This window comes from Miscanthus floridulus, chromosome 18, assembly GCF_019320115.1.
Source record: "Miscanthus floridulus cultivar M001 chromosome 18, ASM1932011v1, whole genome shotgun sequence".
NCBI lineage: Eukaryota > Viridiplantae > Streptophyta > Magnoliopsida > Poales > Poaceae > Miscanthus > Miscanthus floridulus.
In genome coordinates, this window is record NC_089597.1 from 80893926 (window position 1) to 80908181 (window position 14256).

At 46.8% G+C, this 14256-nt stretch overlaps 1 protein-coding gene and 1 long non-coding RNA gene across 4 annotated transcripts; both read right to left on the bottom strand.

The window, feature by feature from the left end:
- Nucleotides 1-970: 970 nt before the first annotated feature.
- LOC136524082 (uncharacterized) lies at nt 971-2319 on the bottom strand. The gene is made up of 4 exons (XM_066517558.1): nt 2203-2319; nt 1945-2118; nt 1804-1870; nt 971-1002 (listed from the first exon to the last, which is right to left on the bottom strand). Exons 1-4 carry the CDS (start codon nt 2317-2319, stop codon nt 971-973), a joined length of 390 nt encoding a protein of 129 aa, XP_066373655.1.
- Nucleotides 2320-2327: 8 nt separating this feature from the next.
- On the bottom strand, nt 2328-8026 carry LOC136522903 (uncharacterized). 3 transcript variants are annotated; one of them, XR_010776005.1, is made up of 4 exons: nt 7687-8026; nt 7352-7480; nt 2492-2693; nt 2328-2400 (listed from the first exon to the last, which is right to left on the bottom strand). It is a non-coding gene; the product is annotated as an uncharacterized lncRNA (long non-coding RNA). The 3 variants fall into 3 exon arrangements; XR_010776003.1 differs by having other exon boundaries at nt 7352-7485; XR_010776004.1 differs by lacking the exons at nt 2328-2400; nt 2492-2693 and adding an exon at nt 2911-3192 and having other exon boundaries at nt 7352-7485.
- Between the last annotated feature and the right edge of the window lie 6230 nt (nt 8027-14256).

The window sequence follows — 14256 nt, forward strand, 5'->3', positions numbered from 1 at the left end:
AATTTTTTCTCGGCAAAGGGTCTTTGCCGAGTGCTTTTTATCGGGGCACTCGGCAAAATAAAAAACAATTTTACCGAGTGCTTGGGGCGGCACTCGGCAAAATATTTTCGGCCGTTCCACATTGACCGTTAACGGTTGTTTTGCCGAGGGGCTGACCCAGCACTCGGCAAAAAAAAAAATTTTTTTTTTTAAAAATTACTTTGCCGAGTGCCCAAGTCTAGGCACTCGGCAAAGTTTTTTAATTATTTTTTTAAAAATTACTTTGCCGAGTGCCCCTGTTAAGGCACTCGGCAAATTTTTTTATTTTTTTTAAAAAAATACTTTGCCGAGTGCCCCAGCCCAGGCACTCGGCAAAGAATTTCTGGATTTTTTTAAAAAAATACTTTGCCGAGTGCCCCTGCCCGGGCACTCGGCAAAGTTTTTTTTTATTTTTTTAAAAAATTACTTTGCCGAGTGCCCCAGCCCAGGCACTCGGCAAAGAATTTCTGGATTTTTTTTAAAAAATACTTTGCCGAGTGCCCCTGCCCGGGCACTCGGCAAAGAATTTCTGGAATTTTTTTGGAAAAAACTTTGCCGAGTGCCTTGTCCATGGCACTCGGCAAAGACCCCGAGAATTGTAATTTTTTTTTTACATTCCATTGTAACAGACAATATATATATATATATATATATATATATATATATATATATATATATATATATATATATATATATATATATATATATATATATACATCAATCATCACATCTATATCACCAACATGCATTATATATCACAAGCACACGCATATTTAATAAATCCATCACAAATTCACCAAAGTTCAACATCACAAGTTTATTATTACAAGTTCGACATCACAAAGTTCAACATCTCTACTGCGGCGACGGAAACTGCAGGTGTGGCCCCCTGGACAGCGGTGAAGGACCGGACTGCGGCGAAGGGTTGACGTGATCAGCCGTCGGTGACACGCTAGCGGGATTGTTTGAACCCGCCGACGGAGGCTGCACAAAAGAGAAGAGATTGCATGTGTTAGACTAAAAATTGAAAATTTCGGCAGCACCTCCCCTGCACGGGGAGGTTTCCAACCTGCAAGAAACAACGGCACGAAGGCCGACAATCACAACGGCACGAAGGCCGACAATCCCAACGGCACGAAGGCCGAAAATCACAATGGCACGAAGGCCGACAATCCCAACGGCACGAACGCATTAAACTTCCATACTCATAGGAGTGAAGTGTCGAACCAGAGCTGGAGCTGGCAACTGCACTTGGACACCCGATGCTTGCCCGATGGTTTGCATGATCTGATACATGTCCGCCATCTGCTTCTTCGTGGCCTCCAGCTCTGCGGTCAGGTGCGCTTGCGTCTCCCTTGTCTCTGCCAGCTCGGCCTGCAGTGTTTCAATCACATGTTTCAGTATTGCAAATCTGATCAATGTGTGTAACGTTCAATGTACGACGAGTGAAACCAGAATTACCTGAAGTTCGTCGACCCGCGACAGTGTTGGAGTAGGCCGTGCACGTATGGGAAGGCTTCTGGCCGTGCTCCGTGCCCTCACGTCGGAGAGAGAGGGTGCAGAGCTCGAGGAGTCGGCGCCGTCTGCAATCCACAACCGCCCGTGCTTCCTGCCTTGCCCCAGCCTCACGATCACCTCTGTCTCAAGGGGCTCAGTGCTCAGATTGTGATCTGAGCCACGGAGCGCCCTAACCGCCTCCGTGTAGTCTCTGACCTTAGCGTGGACGCTCGGGTCAGAGTAAGCCTGGACAGGGGCATCCGGGTTGAAGACGACACCAGATTTCACTCGGGCCCATGTGGGACACAGCCCATGCCCCAAACTCCGACACCGGCACGTCCGGGTGTGCCACCTCCTGCGAGAAAGACGGCAAGATGATTAGAAATCAGGCAAAATTGAGCGTTAGAATAGATAAATGACATCTCGTACAAGTGCCCGCTTGAATGCGGGGAGGTTGCGGCTGCCTTGGTGGTGAGTTGGAGCGGTCCTCAGTGCCCGCTTCCGCTTGCCTTGCTCGTGCTTTGCGATGTACGCCGGGTCAAGGTACCTGTCCACGATCCTCGACCATGCCGATCTATGCGACATGCACCACGAGGCCGGCACCTACACATCATCAAGTGTTTGACATATAAGAAGATCAATTCTAGACCTACTAAATCTCAAAATGAATTAATATTATTCACCTACCTGAAGGTACTGCTCCTTGGTCAGCGCCACATTTCTTGCGCCGGTTTTGTTGAGGGGCTCTTTCTTGATGGACCTGTAGTAGTCGACGTGGGCCTGGAGTCGTGCCTCGTGAATCATGTCGCCAACGTACTTCTTACAGGCTCTGTGTGCCGTCTGATCCGCCAGGGTCTCTCTACCTTCTTCGGCCTTGAAGTACCTCTACATACAAACACGATGTATCCATTCATTATTTCAATAAAAGACTTAAGCAATAGAGGAGATGTATTGAGCTATGTTGTGAGACACTTACCCAAAAGTCCGCCAAAACCCGCTCCTGCTTGTTGTCCTGCTCGTCATCCGAGCCGAGCTTGTACCTGTCCCACGACCAGGCCGGCTCCCACCTCCCCTCTTTCAAGTCCACAAGGCCGGGGAAGTGTTTCCTGCACAGACATCCCAGGACGGTAGCGGGGGTGCGTGGGGGGTCAAGAGCACCCGACAGAACTAGCCAGCCCCTGCACAAGTGATTACGAAAAATTATCAGTTTCTCTTTTGATTTTCAATGTATCATATGAAGTACTAGTGATAACATCTATAGTTACTTACCTTCTTCCCATAGGACGAACCATAGGGCGTCGGTCAGGAAGCGGAATCGGAGGAAGGCTTGTGGGACCTCGTAGGTAGGGAGCCGAGAAAGCAGAACTATCCTCCGTCTGCTGAGTCCCCTCGTCCCCCGACGGAGTGTCGGTGGTCGTGCCCGTGGCCGCCACGTGCTCCTCCGGGGTAGGAGACGGGTCCTCCGGCTGGTCGAGAGCCGGGGGAGGAGGCGGGTCCCTCCTAGGGCGACCCCGACCCCTCCCCCTCCCCCTCCCCCTCCCCCTCCCCGTGCTGGGGCGACCCGGGCCTGCTCTCGCCGCTGGGGGCGAAGACGTCCCCTCGCCTCCATCAGGAGGGCGTAGCCTCTGGTACACCGAGAGCACCTGCCTCGGTGAACGGTTGCCCACCATCTTTGTTCTGTCACCTGCAATGTACAAAGAATGAACAACAAGCGTTAGTACATACATGTCAAATAGTTCAAAATGAATAAGCATAACAAAATTTAATAAAAAACATAGTATTACATGGTTTAGGAATAATCTTCATGATTGGGGTCATAGGTCTCATCATCACTGTCAAAATTGTCCAAATGGGCAAAACTATTCAAAGGTTCTGTGTCTTCTTCATTGTCTTTGCCTAAATGGAATCGCTCAAGCATTTGAATGTCCTTCGGATTTAGCACTACATCTCCAGGGTCCTCGTCATCAACCGTTTCATTGTCTACTTCCATTGCGGTCGTCACACCGGGTAAGACTATCTCAAAGCTCCCTTGTAGCTCATCTGCTTGATAGAACTCTCCATCATATGTGTTTGTGTCGAAGGTGTAATCTTCATCGTTTGGAACAGGTAGTTTACCGTGCGAAGATACCTGGTGCACAATAGACCAACCCTTAAGATGGTCTTTGTCTTGGCACGCGTATGGCGTATGATACACCTGCACTGGCCTGTTGAGCCACAATATAGACATCTTTTCCTTTATAGACGGAATCATGCCTAATCTCGACTAGCCCAAGATGAGGGGTCCGTCTCGTTCGTGCAGGATCAAACCAGTGGCACTTGAATATGACAGGAGTAAGAGGTACCCGACCCTCATATTCAAGTTCATAGATCTCCTCAATTATTCCGTAGTATTCGACGTCATTAGTGCCCGGCGTAAAAACTTGGCTGTTGGTGGTTTTCCGACCGGGCCGAGTCTGCTCGTGTCTTGACGTGTGGAAGCGATATCCGTTCACATCATAACCGGTATATGACTTCACCCTTAACTTGAAGCCGTTTGCAACCTGTCTCAACTCGTCACTCATGGACACATTGGTTTGCGCCTGCAAGCTCAAGCATGATACATCGTTATACTATTGGAACGTACAAGCTAGTAAGGAATATCGACGAACGTACGACCTTTTGTTTGAACCAAGAAATAAAATCAGGCCTCCCAGCTCCCGCACCCTCTGAAAGAAGGGTATCATGTTCGTGCAAGGTAGGATCCCTTGATTGATGCCACTCTTGACGAACAAATTCCCTGTACCAAAGAGAATCAATGGGGTTCGATACAGAACAGTGACGTCGTATTGAAACAAGTTCGTTGAGAACTTACTTAATGAATGGCGCAACCTCGACAAGGTTGGTGAACACATATAGCGTGATTCTACGCCACTCTTCTGGATCCAATCTCTTGGGGGTCGATCCACTTGCGCTGCCTAGTTGGCATTTGAAAAGGCTGAGGGTCGATTCAACTTCGCCAGCATTGTAACGAGGGGGTGGATTATGCTTGCTAGGAAGGTTCGGCTTGTAGTAGGATGTCGTGAAGTTTGCAACCTCCTCCCGAATGCTTGCCTCTGCAATGGAAGCCTCAATTCTGGCTTTATTTGTACATTTCTTGCGAAGAGTCTTTAGACATCGCTCGATTGGATAGCACCAACGGGCCTGCACGGGCCCCCCCAACCGTGCCTCGGTCGGGAGGTGCACAATTAGATGCTGCATCGGCAAGAAGAAGCCGGGTGGAAAGATCTTCTCAAGCTCACAGACCAACTCAGGTGCCATAGTTTCCAATTCTGTAATGATGGTCGAAGATAGCTCCTTGGCACAAAGCTGGCGAAAGAAGTAGCTCAACTTTGCCAGCACTAGCCAGACATGCTCAGGGACATAGCCTCGAACCATCGACTGGAAGTATGCGCTCAATCCATATGTGGTAGTCATGACTCTTCATCCCGTTGACTCGCAGAGTCTCTAAGTTCACTCCCCTGCTCAGATTCGCTGCATACCCATCAGGGTACATTAAATTCTTGATCCATCGAAGTACTTCCCTCCTTTGATCGATTTTCAAGACATAGGGGGCCCTAGGCCTTCTCCACTGCTTTCCTGTTGCAGGAGGCCGCATCTCTAGGTTTGGCCTATCGCACAACGTCGCCAGGTCCACTCTAGCCTTAGGGTTGTCCTTAGACTTGTCAGTGTCCATGAGCGTTGCCCAAAGTGCCTCGGCGATATTCTTTTCAGTGTGCATGACATCAATGTTATGGGGCAGTAGGAGGTCATCGAAATAGGGGAGCCTCGTCAAGCCGGACTTATGAGTCCACATATGTTGCTCACCATATCCCACGAAACCACCATCTTCGTTGGGCATGAGAGCATCTATCTGAGCACGAACCTCCGCCCCTAGTCCTCAAGTGCGGTCTAGGGTCCATCGCTTTGACACCTTTCGTAAAGCTCTTGACGTCTTCTCTGAATGGATGGTCAAGAGGGAGGAATTGACGATGTTTGTCGAACGACGAATACTTGCCACCCTTCTTCAACCATATGAACCTCACAGCTTCCTTGCATATTGGGCATGGGAACTTCCCCTAAACACACCAGGCGCACATTAACCCGTACGCCAGGAAGTCGTGCAGGGAGTAGTGGTACCAGACGTGCATTTTGAAGCTAGTCTTCGTAGCTCGGTCGTATGTCCACACCCCTTTGACCCAAGCATCGATCAACTCATCTATCACAGGCTCCATGAAGACACCCATATTACTCCCTGGGTGTCCAGGGATTATCAATGACAGGAACACGGTATGTCGTTGAAAGGAGACACCGGGGGGGGAGATTCAGGGGGATGACGAACACGGGCCAACATGTGTATGGTGCAGCCATCATGCCATATGGATTGAACCCATCTGTTGCCAGCGCGACACGTACATTACTGAGCCTCCTCTGCTTTGAGAGGATGCTGCGAATTGAAGTACTTCCATGCATCAGCATCGGATGGATGTACCATCTTCTCAGGATTGTATCGTGTGCCGTTTTTGTGCCATGTCATCTGTTTCGCGGATTCCTCGGTCATGAATAGCCGTTGGAGCCTCGGCAGGAACGGAAGGTGTCGTAGGACTCTCATGGGGATCTTAAGCTGCCTCTTCTGGCCATCGCCTGAGTCTACCTCCACGTACCTGGAGGATTTACACTTCGGGCAGTACTTTGCATCCGCGTGTTCTTTCCTAAATAGGACGCACCCCTTCGGACACACATGTATCTTGTCATACGGCATCTTAAGTGCAAGAAGAAGCTTCTCTGACTCGTACAAGTTCTTCGGCATAATGTGTGTCTTCGGTAGCATATCGCTCCACACGGCCACCATCTTGTCGAAGCCTTCTCGACTTAGGTTTAACTCGGCCTTCAACCCCATTACGCGACCAATGGCGTCCAGCTGAGAAACATTAGTATGATCATGAAGGGGTCTCTGTGCCGAGTCCAACATCAGGTAGAAGGCATCTGCGGCAGCCTCCATCTCCTCCTTGTCACGTCCTTCAGCGAACTGAGCTTGGTGCGTGTCATCCAGCATGTCTGCTACCCCGGCATCATCATCGAAAGCCTCGAGCCGTGGTCTCACCACCTCCTCCCTGATACGATCGGCTTCACCATGGTGGATCCACCGGTGGTAGCCCGGAGTAAATCCAAACTTCACAATATGTTTACCCATGGTTAACCTATCTTTCCTTCTTCTGTTGTCACAACCGCTGCACGGACAAACCACTAGAGAATGGCCTCCGGCACTCTCACCAAATGCATGCTGTAAGAATTCTTCGACCTTGACTATAAACAGCAAGTCGTAATCGTGCTCGTCTCTCCGGAGCGTGTACATCCACTCACGGTCCTCCATCCTTTAACAGACGTATCAGCACATATGAGTCACCATCAATTGCATCTACGCGGTGTCCCTACTCTCTAATAGGTGAGGATAGGTCCTAATCCCACCCGTGGATCCATAGATGAGGTTAGTTTCCATGCTCCGCTCCTATCTGAGACGGAATTTCGGCAGCACCTCCCTGCTGTTCTCCCGATACACGTCCTGCAAGGGAGAGTGTGTATCCGGAGAACAACAGGGGGTGATGCCGAAACACCGTCTCGGACCGGAGCGGACCATGGAAAACTAACCCATCTACGCATCCGCGGGCTGTCCAAAAAACGTGGACAATCCGAAACAGAAATGCTCGCAGATATGCAAAGATCTGCATACCTCCAAAGATATCTCTTTCGGACGGGAGACGCCTAACTAGGCTACACCGATCTACGACGACAGACAAGCGGAAAAAGAGATGATTTATACCTAGGGTGTCGGTGAAGTCAGGCTAGCGAGGCAGTGGCGAGTCGACGCAGTGGCGAGGCGACGTAGTGTAGGCAGACCCGCGACGCCGACAAAAACGATCGGGGACCTCCGGGTCACCTCCGATAGGTCCTGCTCTACGAAAGAAGAAACACGACACTATAAGTTCAAAATTTCGGCAGCACCTCCCTTGCACGGGGAGGTTTCCAAAACCTGCAAAAAAACAACGGCACGAAGGCCGACAATCACAAACGGCACGAAGGCCGATAAGAACAGCGGCACGAAGGCCGACATCACAACGGCACGAAGGCCGACAAACGGAGAAAGGGTGGATATACCTTGCCCACGCTCGTAGGCGGTTCGGTGACGGTAGGGGCGTCGACGGGACGGGCACACGGAGAAGACGGCCGAGGCACCTCCTCCTCCCCTCTACCTCGGCTTCCTCCCCCTCTCCCCTTCTCCTCCTCCTTCCTCTCCTCCTCCTTCTTCCTTTTTCTTCTCTTTTTTCCTTCTCCTTTTCTTCCTTTTCCTTTTCTTTCTTTCTCTTCTTTTTTCTTCCTTCTTCTTCCTTCTTCTCCTTACTGCTGCTTCCTCCTCCTTCTTCCAAGCCGGCGGCAAGAGCAGGGGCGCACGGGGCCGGCGCGTGCAGGGGAGGACAGCCGCGCGCGCCGGCGGTGGCAGCACGCGCGGACGGCGGCGGTGGGCAGCGCTGACGGCGGCGGCGCGGCCGGGCTGGGGGGTACTCGGGGGTGGGGGCGCGCGGTGGCGGGGGCTCGCCGGCGTGGGCGCGCCGGGAAGCCGCGCGGCTGGGCTGGGGGTGCTCGGGGGCGGGGCGTGCTCTGCGGGGGTCGCCTGCGTGGGCTCCGCCGGAGCCTCGGCCGGCGGCGCGCTGGGGGTCCTCGGGCGGGGGCGCGGGGCCCCGCTGGTCGGGGTGTTCGTGGCGAGTTTCGCGGGGGCGCTCCGGGCCCTGTGCCGGCTGGGTTGTAGACTCGGTGGCGGGGGCTCGCGGTGCGCGGCGGCGCGGCGCCGTCGGGGTGTCGGGGGAGCTGTCTCGCCGGTGTGGGCGCGCTGGGGAGCCGCGCGGCCGGGCTGGGGGCTGCTCGGGGGCGGGGGCGCGCGGGGGCGGGGGCTCGCCGGCGTGGGCGCGCCGGCGCGGCGGAGCGGCGCGGGCGGCGCTGGCCGGCAGGGGAGGCGCGGCGGGCGTCGGGACAGAGCAGGCGGCTAGGGTACTGGGGGTGGGGGGATTTTGGGCCGGCGTTTTTATTTAAAAAACAAAAAAATTTGCCGAGTGTAAGCCCCTTGAGCACTCGGCAAAATTTTTTTTTAATTTTTTAAAACTTATTTTGCCGAGTGCCAGCGTCAGGCACTCGGCAAAAAAAAATTTTATTTTCGAAAATCAGCTTTGCCGAGTGCCTTCTGGGCCAACACTCGGCAAAGCCCACTTTGCCGAGTGCCCCCCATGGCACTCGGCAAATTTTTTTTTTTTTTTTTGATTTTGGGCCCAAATTTTTTTCTGTGGCCTTGTGACAGTATTTAAAACTCTATTTTAAAATTTGGGGCAATTTTGACTTTTTTTGATATATTTCATAAGTTTATTTCGTTTCGTCTAATTGTTTGGGATATTTCAAATTTAAACTGCAGGTACATGGAATAATGGACTTTGGTCATCCAAAAATTGATACTCATGATATTTAGGGTATGTTTAGGCCGTATCCAGAAAGTCACATGAAATCTCGAGTATCTCGTTGACGTAACATGTCGAGGTACTTGCCGGAAATGTGATTTTAAATTATATAAAATGCAAACGAAGTCCGAAAATCATGAAACTTGTCGAGGCGTCGTGTTATCACATGTGGAGGCTGTGGTAAAAAATTTTAAAGGTTTCGAGCAAATTGTGACGTCGGATGCCAAAAACCCAGACATCTCCACATGTGATCAGGACTGATCACATGTGGAGATGTCTGGGTTTTTAGCATCCGACGTCACAATTTGCTCGAAACCTTTAAAATTTTTTACCACAGCCTCCACATGTGATAACACGACGCCTCGACAAGTTTCATGATTTTCGGACTTCGTTTGCATTTTATATAATTTAAAATCACATTTCCGGCAAGTACATCGACATGTTACGTCAACGAGATACTTGAGATTTCATGTGACTTTCTGGATACGGCCTAAACATACCCTAAATATCATGAGTATCAATTTTTGGATGACCAAAGTCCATTATTCCATGTACCTGCAGTTTAAATTTGAAATATCCCAAACAATTAGACGAAACGAAATAAACTTATGAAATATATCAAAAAAAGTCAAAATTACCCCAAATTTTAAAATAGAGTTTTAAATACTGTCACAAGGCCACAGAAAAAAATTTGGGCCCAAAATCAAAAAAAAAAAATTTGCCGAGTGCCATGGGGGGCACTCGGCAAAGTGGGCTTTGCCGAGTGCCGGCCCAGAAGGCACTCGGCAAAGCTGATTTTCAAAAATAATTTTTTTTTTGCCGAGTGCCTGACGCTGGCACTCGGCAAAATAAGTTTTAAAAAATTAAAAAAAAAATTTTGCCGAGTGCCTAAGGTTTACACTCGGCAAAATAAGTTTTTAAAAATAATAAAAAAAAATTTGCCGAGTGCCATCCGTTAGGCACTCGGCAAAGTCTGACGGCAGATGCCCGCCATCACGGGCCGGCCACCTTTTGCCGAGTGGGACTTTTGCCGAGTGCCGCGGCACTCGGCAAAGCCTAGATTTGCCGAGAGCCAGGCTTTGCCGAGTGCATGGCGCTCGGCAAAGCCACCTTTGCCGAGTGCTTGATTTTGCCGAGTGCGGCACTCGGCAAAATTTTTCTTTGCCGAGTGTCCCGATAAAAAGCACTCGGCAAAGTCTCAGCCACTCGGCAAAGTACAGTTTTCCAGTAGTGTACGGGCGAAAAGAAGCTACTCCCCAGGCCTGGATCAATGGATTGCAAATCTCAACTAGCTTGGTTGCTTGCAGTGGTTATACTGCTTTTCTCAGTTTCCTTTTTTTTTTATCTTAATTGCCCCCTCCTGCTGCTTCTTCTCCTTGTACTCTTTGCTGCTTTGTATTTGTATTGTTCTTGTTCTTTATCAATAAATGTTGTAGGGGTGCAAACCCCTCCAGTTTCTTTCAAAAAAAAAAACAACCATATCATTGGCTAATTAGTTATTGTCTCCATCTAAAAAAAATGAAATTTTAGGTTTTTAATCAAACTACAAATTTAACAAAATTTTAGCAAAAAATACTGATATTTATGACGCTTAATAATACTCATTTAATCCCATAAAATATTAGTATTTTTTATATGAACTTGTTATTTGTCATGTAGTTCAAGTGGGGGATGAGATTACTCGTATTATAGGTCTTGGTAAAATAATGTCAAGTGAATTAATTAGTCACATTTGTAGAAGGCACCAGAGGTTTTGCTTTGAATTTAGAATCCAAAAAAGTTGTAATTGTATTAATGGATTATTCATAGAATGAGTTGCTCAGCTACCCATAAGCGAGGTTTACTTGGTCATATTATAAGGGCATGCCATGCACAAACCAAGCCAAAATTTGGTCACCAAATTGGTGGCCATAGTTTTAGCTAACTTTGGCCATAAAAATAAACTAAGATGGTCAAATGGCAGGGCTATTAAACTAAAATTTGCCACCAAGCAAATAAAGGCCATTAGTTAAAATTTGGCTTAGTATTGATTGGCACTCATATGGGTAAGCAACTAAACAAGTCAGGCAGTTTCGTCAAAAAAAAAAAAAAAGTCAGGCAGGCAGTGCATGGGATGGAATGTAGGATCCACCGGGATACGTACATGCATCGCGGGTTGCAGTAGACGCTGAGCAGTTGCCAGGTGACTAGGTGAGCACACACATCACTCTCTAGCTGTCAGTAAAAAGATCTCCGGCCAATTAAACCTTATTTTAGATTAAGGCACGCCGGCAGGTGCATATGAGATATATATGATTGGGATGTTTTCTCTCGTGTTCAGGCGTTCGTGTTCTTGACCAGGCAAACGACCTGACAGTGACTGAATACTGAATTTGAAATGAATTTGTGCTACTGCATGTAAATCATGGAGGGTTTGGTTGTCTAAATTTTATATGACTTTATTTAGTCCACTTGTGTGATCTAATAAACTAATAATTTTTTATGCGATTGACTAAACTTTAGATTATCTGTTTGGAGCATTAAGTGCTAAGTCCAAACAGGACCTTTAATTTATTTTCTGATGGATCGTTCATTGGTTGTTGCAGCAAGGGCAATGCAACTTACATGTATAGCGTAGCAGCACCATATCATCATTTGGCTAATCAGTTATTGTCTCTATCTCAAAAAGAATGAAATTTCAGGTTTGTTCTAAATCAAAATACAAATTTGACCAAATCTATAGGAAAAAAACAATATCAATGACACCAAATTTAATATACTTATTTAGTATCGTAAATGTTAGTATTTTTAAAATAAACTTGTTATTTGTCATGTAGTTCAACTGGCTGATGATATTGCTTGTATTATAGGTCCTGGTGAAATATTATCAAGTGAATTAATTAGTCACATTTGTAGATTTGTAGAAGGGACTAGAGGTATTGCTCTGAATTTCGAATTCAAAAACATCGCAATTGTATTAATGGACGATTGATTCATAATTTAAGAGCGAAGTCTTGTAAAAACACAGAAAGAATTGCTCAGATACCATAAGCGAGGCTTACTTGGTCATATTATAAGGGCATGCCATGCAGATACTCGAATTTTGGTCACCAAATTGGTGGCCATGGTTTTAGCCAACTTTGGCCATCAAAATGAGGTCAAATGGGAGGGCTACTAAGCTAAATTTGGCACCCAAGCAAATAAAGGCCATTAGTTAAAATTTGGCTTAGTATTGTTTGGCACACATGGCTAGGCAACCAAGCATGTCCTAAATACTCTCGTTAAACCTATTGACGTAGAGGCTAAATTGTTGATTTTAGAATATCGCTTCATTGAATCAGTCACTGTCGCGTGCTGTCATTAGGGATGAAACATGATCAGATACAGATGGATACCAGTGATCCTGCATTATATCTCATATCCCGTATTATATCCCATTTTTTTTTCTCGGATCTCAGAACCGGACACACATAATTCGGATATTGATATATCTATCTCATATACATATCAGAAATTCAATTTTGAGTATTTGGATTCGGATACGGTTGGATACTAAATGTTTGGATTCGGATACAGACTATCCATATAGTGTTTTGACCCTTTCGGGACGTACGGATATCGGGAAATATCCATCCCGTTTTCATCCCTAGCTGTCATTCATGTATTGAAGCAGTCTTGAAGCGTTTTTGAAGTCTGGATCCACTTTTCAAACAAAAAAAGAAAAGAGAAATGAAAAAAAAAATCAGATTTCAGATAGGCGATATGCTCCATCGTAAATATATCCTGTCCTTTTCTCAATTATATCCTGCCCTTTCTACACATCACCCATAGTCATAGCTGACGGCCAATGTTCGTAATAATGGATAAACGATGGACCGGGTAACGGGTCAAGTGTCCCGCTTATCATCTGGTTGGATTTTGATCCTATTTGGCTTCTATGGTTTAAATTTTAGTTAGCTAAAGTTAAGAAATAAACTTTATACCACGTTAGTTCATCTTTTTTTCTCGAATACACAAAAGATTTGTGCATCATTGTAACTAGTATAATGCCCGTGCTAACACTACGGTGACATTTGGTATTGGAAATCAAACAACAAAAAATGATCTACTTGCACAATACTTAGTTTCAAAAGATCTGGATCCAATATTACTACAGGAACACCCACCTCTTTGCCAAAGAGAGCTTTATTATCACGGATTCAACAATATCATCACAAAACAAGACTCTTGACATAAAACTGAAAGAAGTACTCAGTCTTTGTCATGACATATTGGCAAAACATGAACGTTCACGCACAACTTTATTTCGTTCCACTCCAAACTTCTCAATTCTTGAGCTTTGGAGTTACTAGCCTTCCTGCCGATCAGTGCCACCAAGGAGAGATCAGGTTGTACTTGCACCTATCAACAAAAGAAAAAAAAAGAACTTACGAGCTGTTAGACTCGAGCATGCAGCAGCTTCTGTTTCTCCACGACGCTGCGCTTTGATTGCCCCCAGACCGTCACCGCCCTAGCCGAGCTCTAGCCACCTGCACAAGAAGTCAGGAACCCACCTGCACAAGAAGACAGGACTCAGAAACCAACCTGTGCTAGATATAAGTTATAATTCATAAATGAGGAGAAATTGCATACTGTTAGGACAATTCTGTACTAACTTCATCGCGTAAGTGCACATATTAATTGTTAAAACAGAGTGTCTAATTGTCCAGGCAGATAGTGATGGAATTTTAGGCACTCGAATCATGTGAAATGTTTTGAAGCAGCAGAAAGAATTTATTTTGGCCTAGAAACAACAATTGGGCAACATTTTAAGGAGTGGAATGTGTCCTTAGTTTTGATCAAAAGCATCATGGAACCAAAAGATAAGTTAATGCAAAGGCACTATTGACACATGTTACAAGTAATTTGGAGTGTTCCTATTTATTAACTTCCAAACACAGCTATTAAAGTGAACTGGCCAACTGGGCCTTAAATTTTGTCAAAAATACATTGAAGCAAAAGCTAAATTAGTCCGGAGTACCACCAAACTATCTCACTCGTCTGCAGCAACAACCACAACAACTAAAGAGGCAGAAGTTCGAAGATCAAAAGGCCACCACACTGTCCAAACCCAGATTGCAAATATAGATAGCAAAGGGAAGTGATTTGATTGACAGAGGCAATAAAAATAAAATTTTCTTACTTCTAAAATGGAAAGTGTGCCCGTGTTAATGCTACGGTAAAATACAAAATGACCAAACTGTCG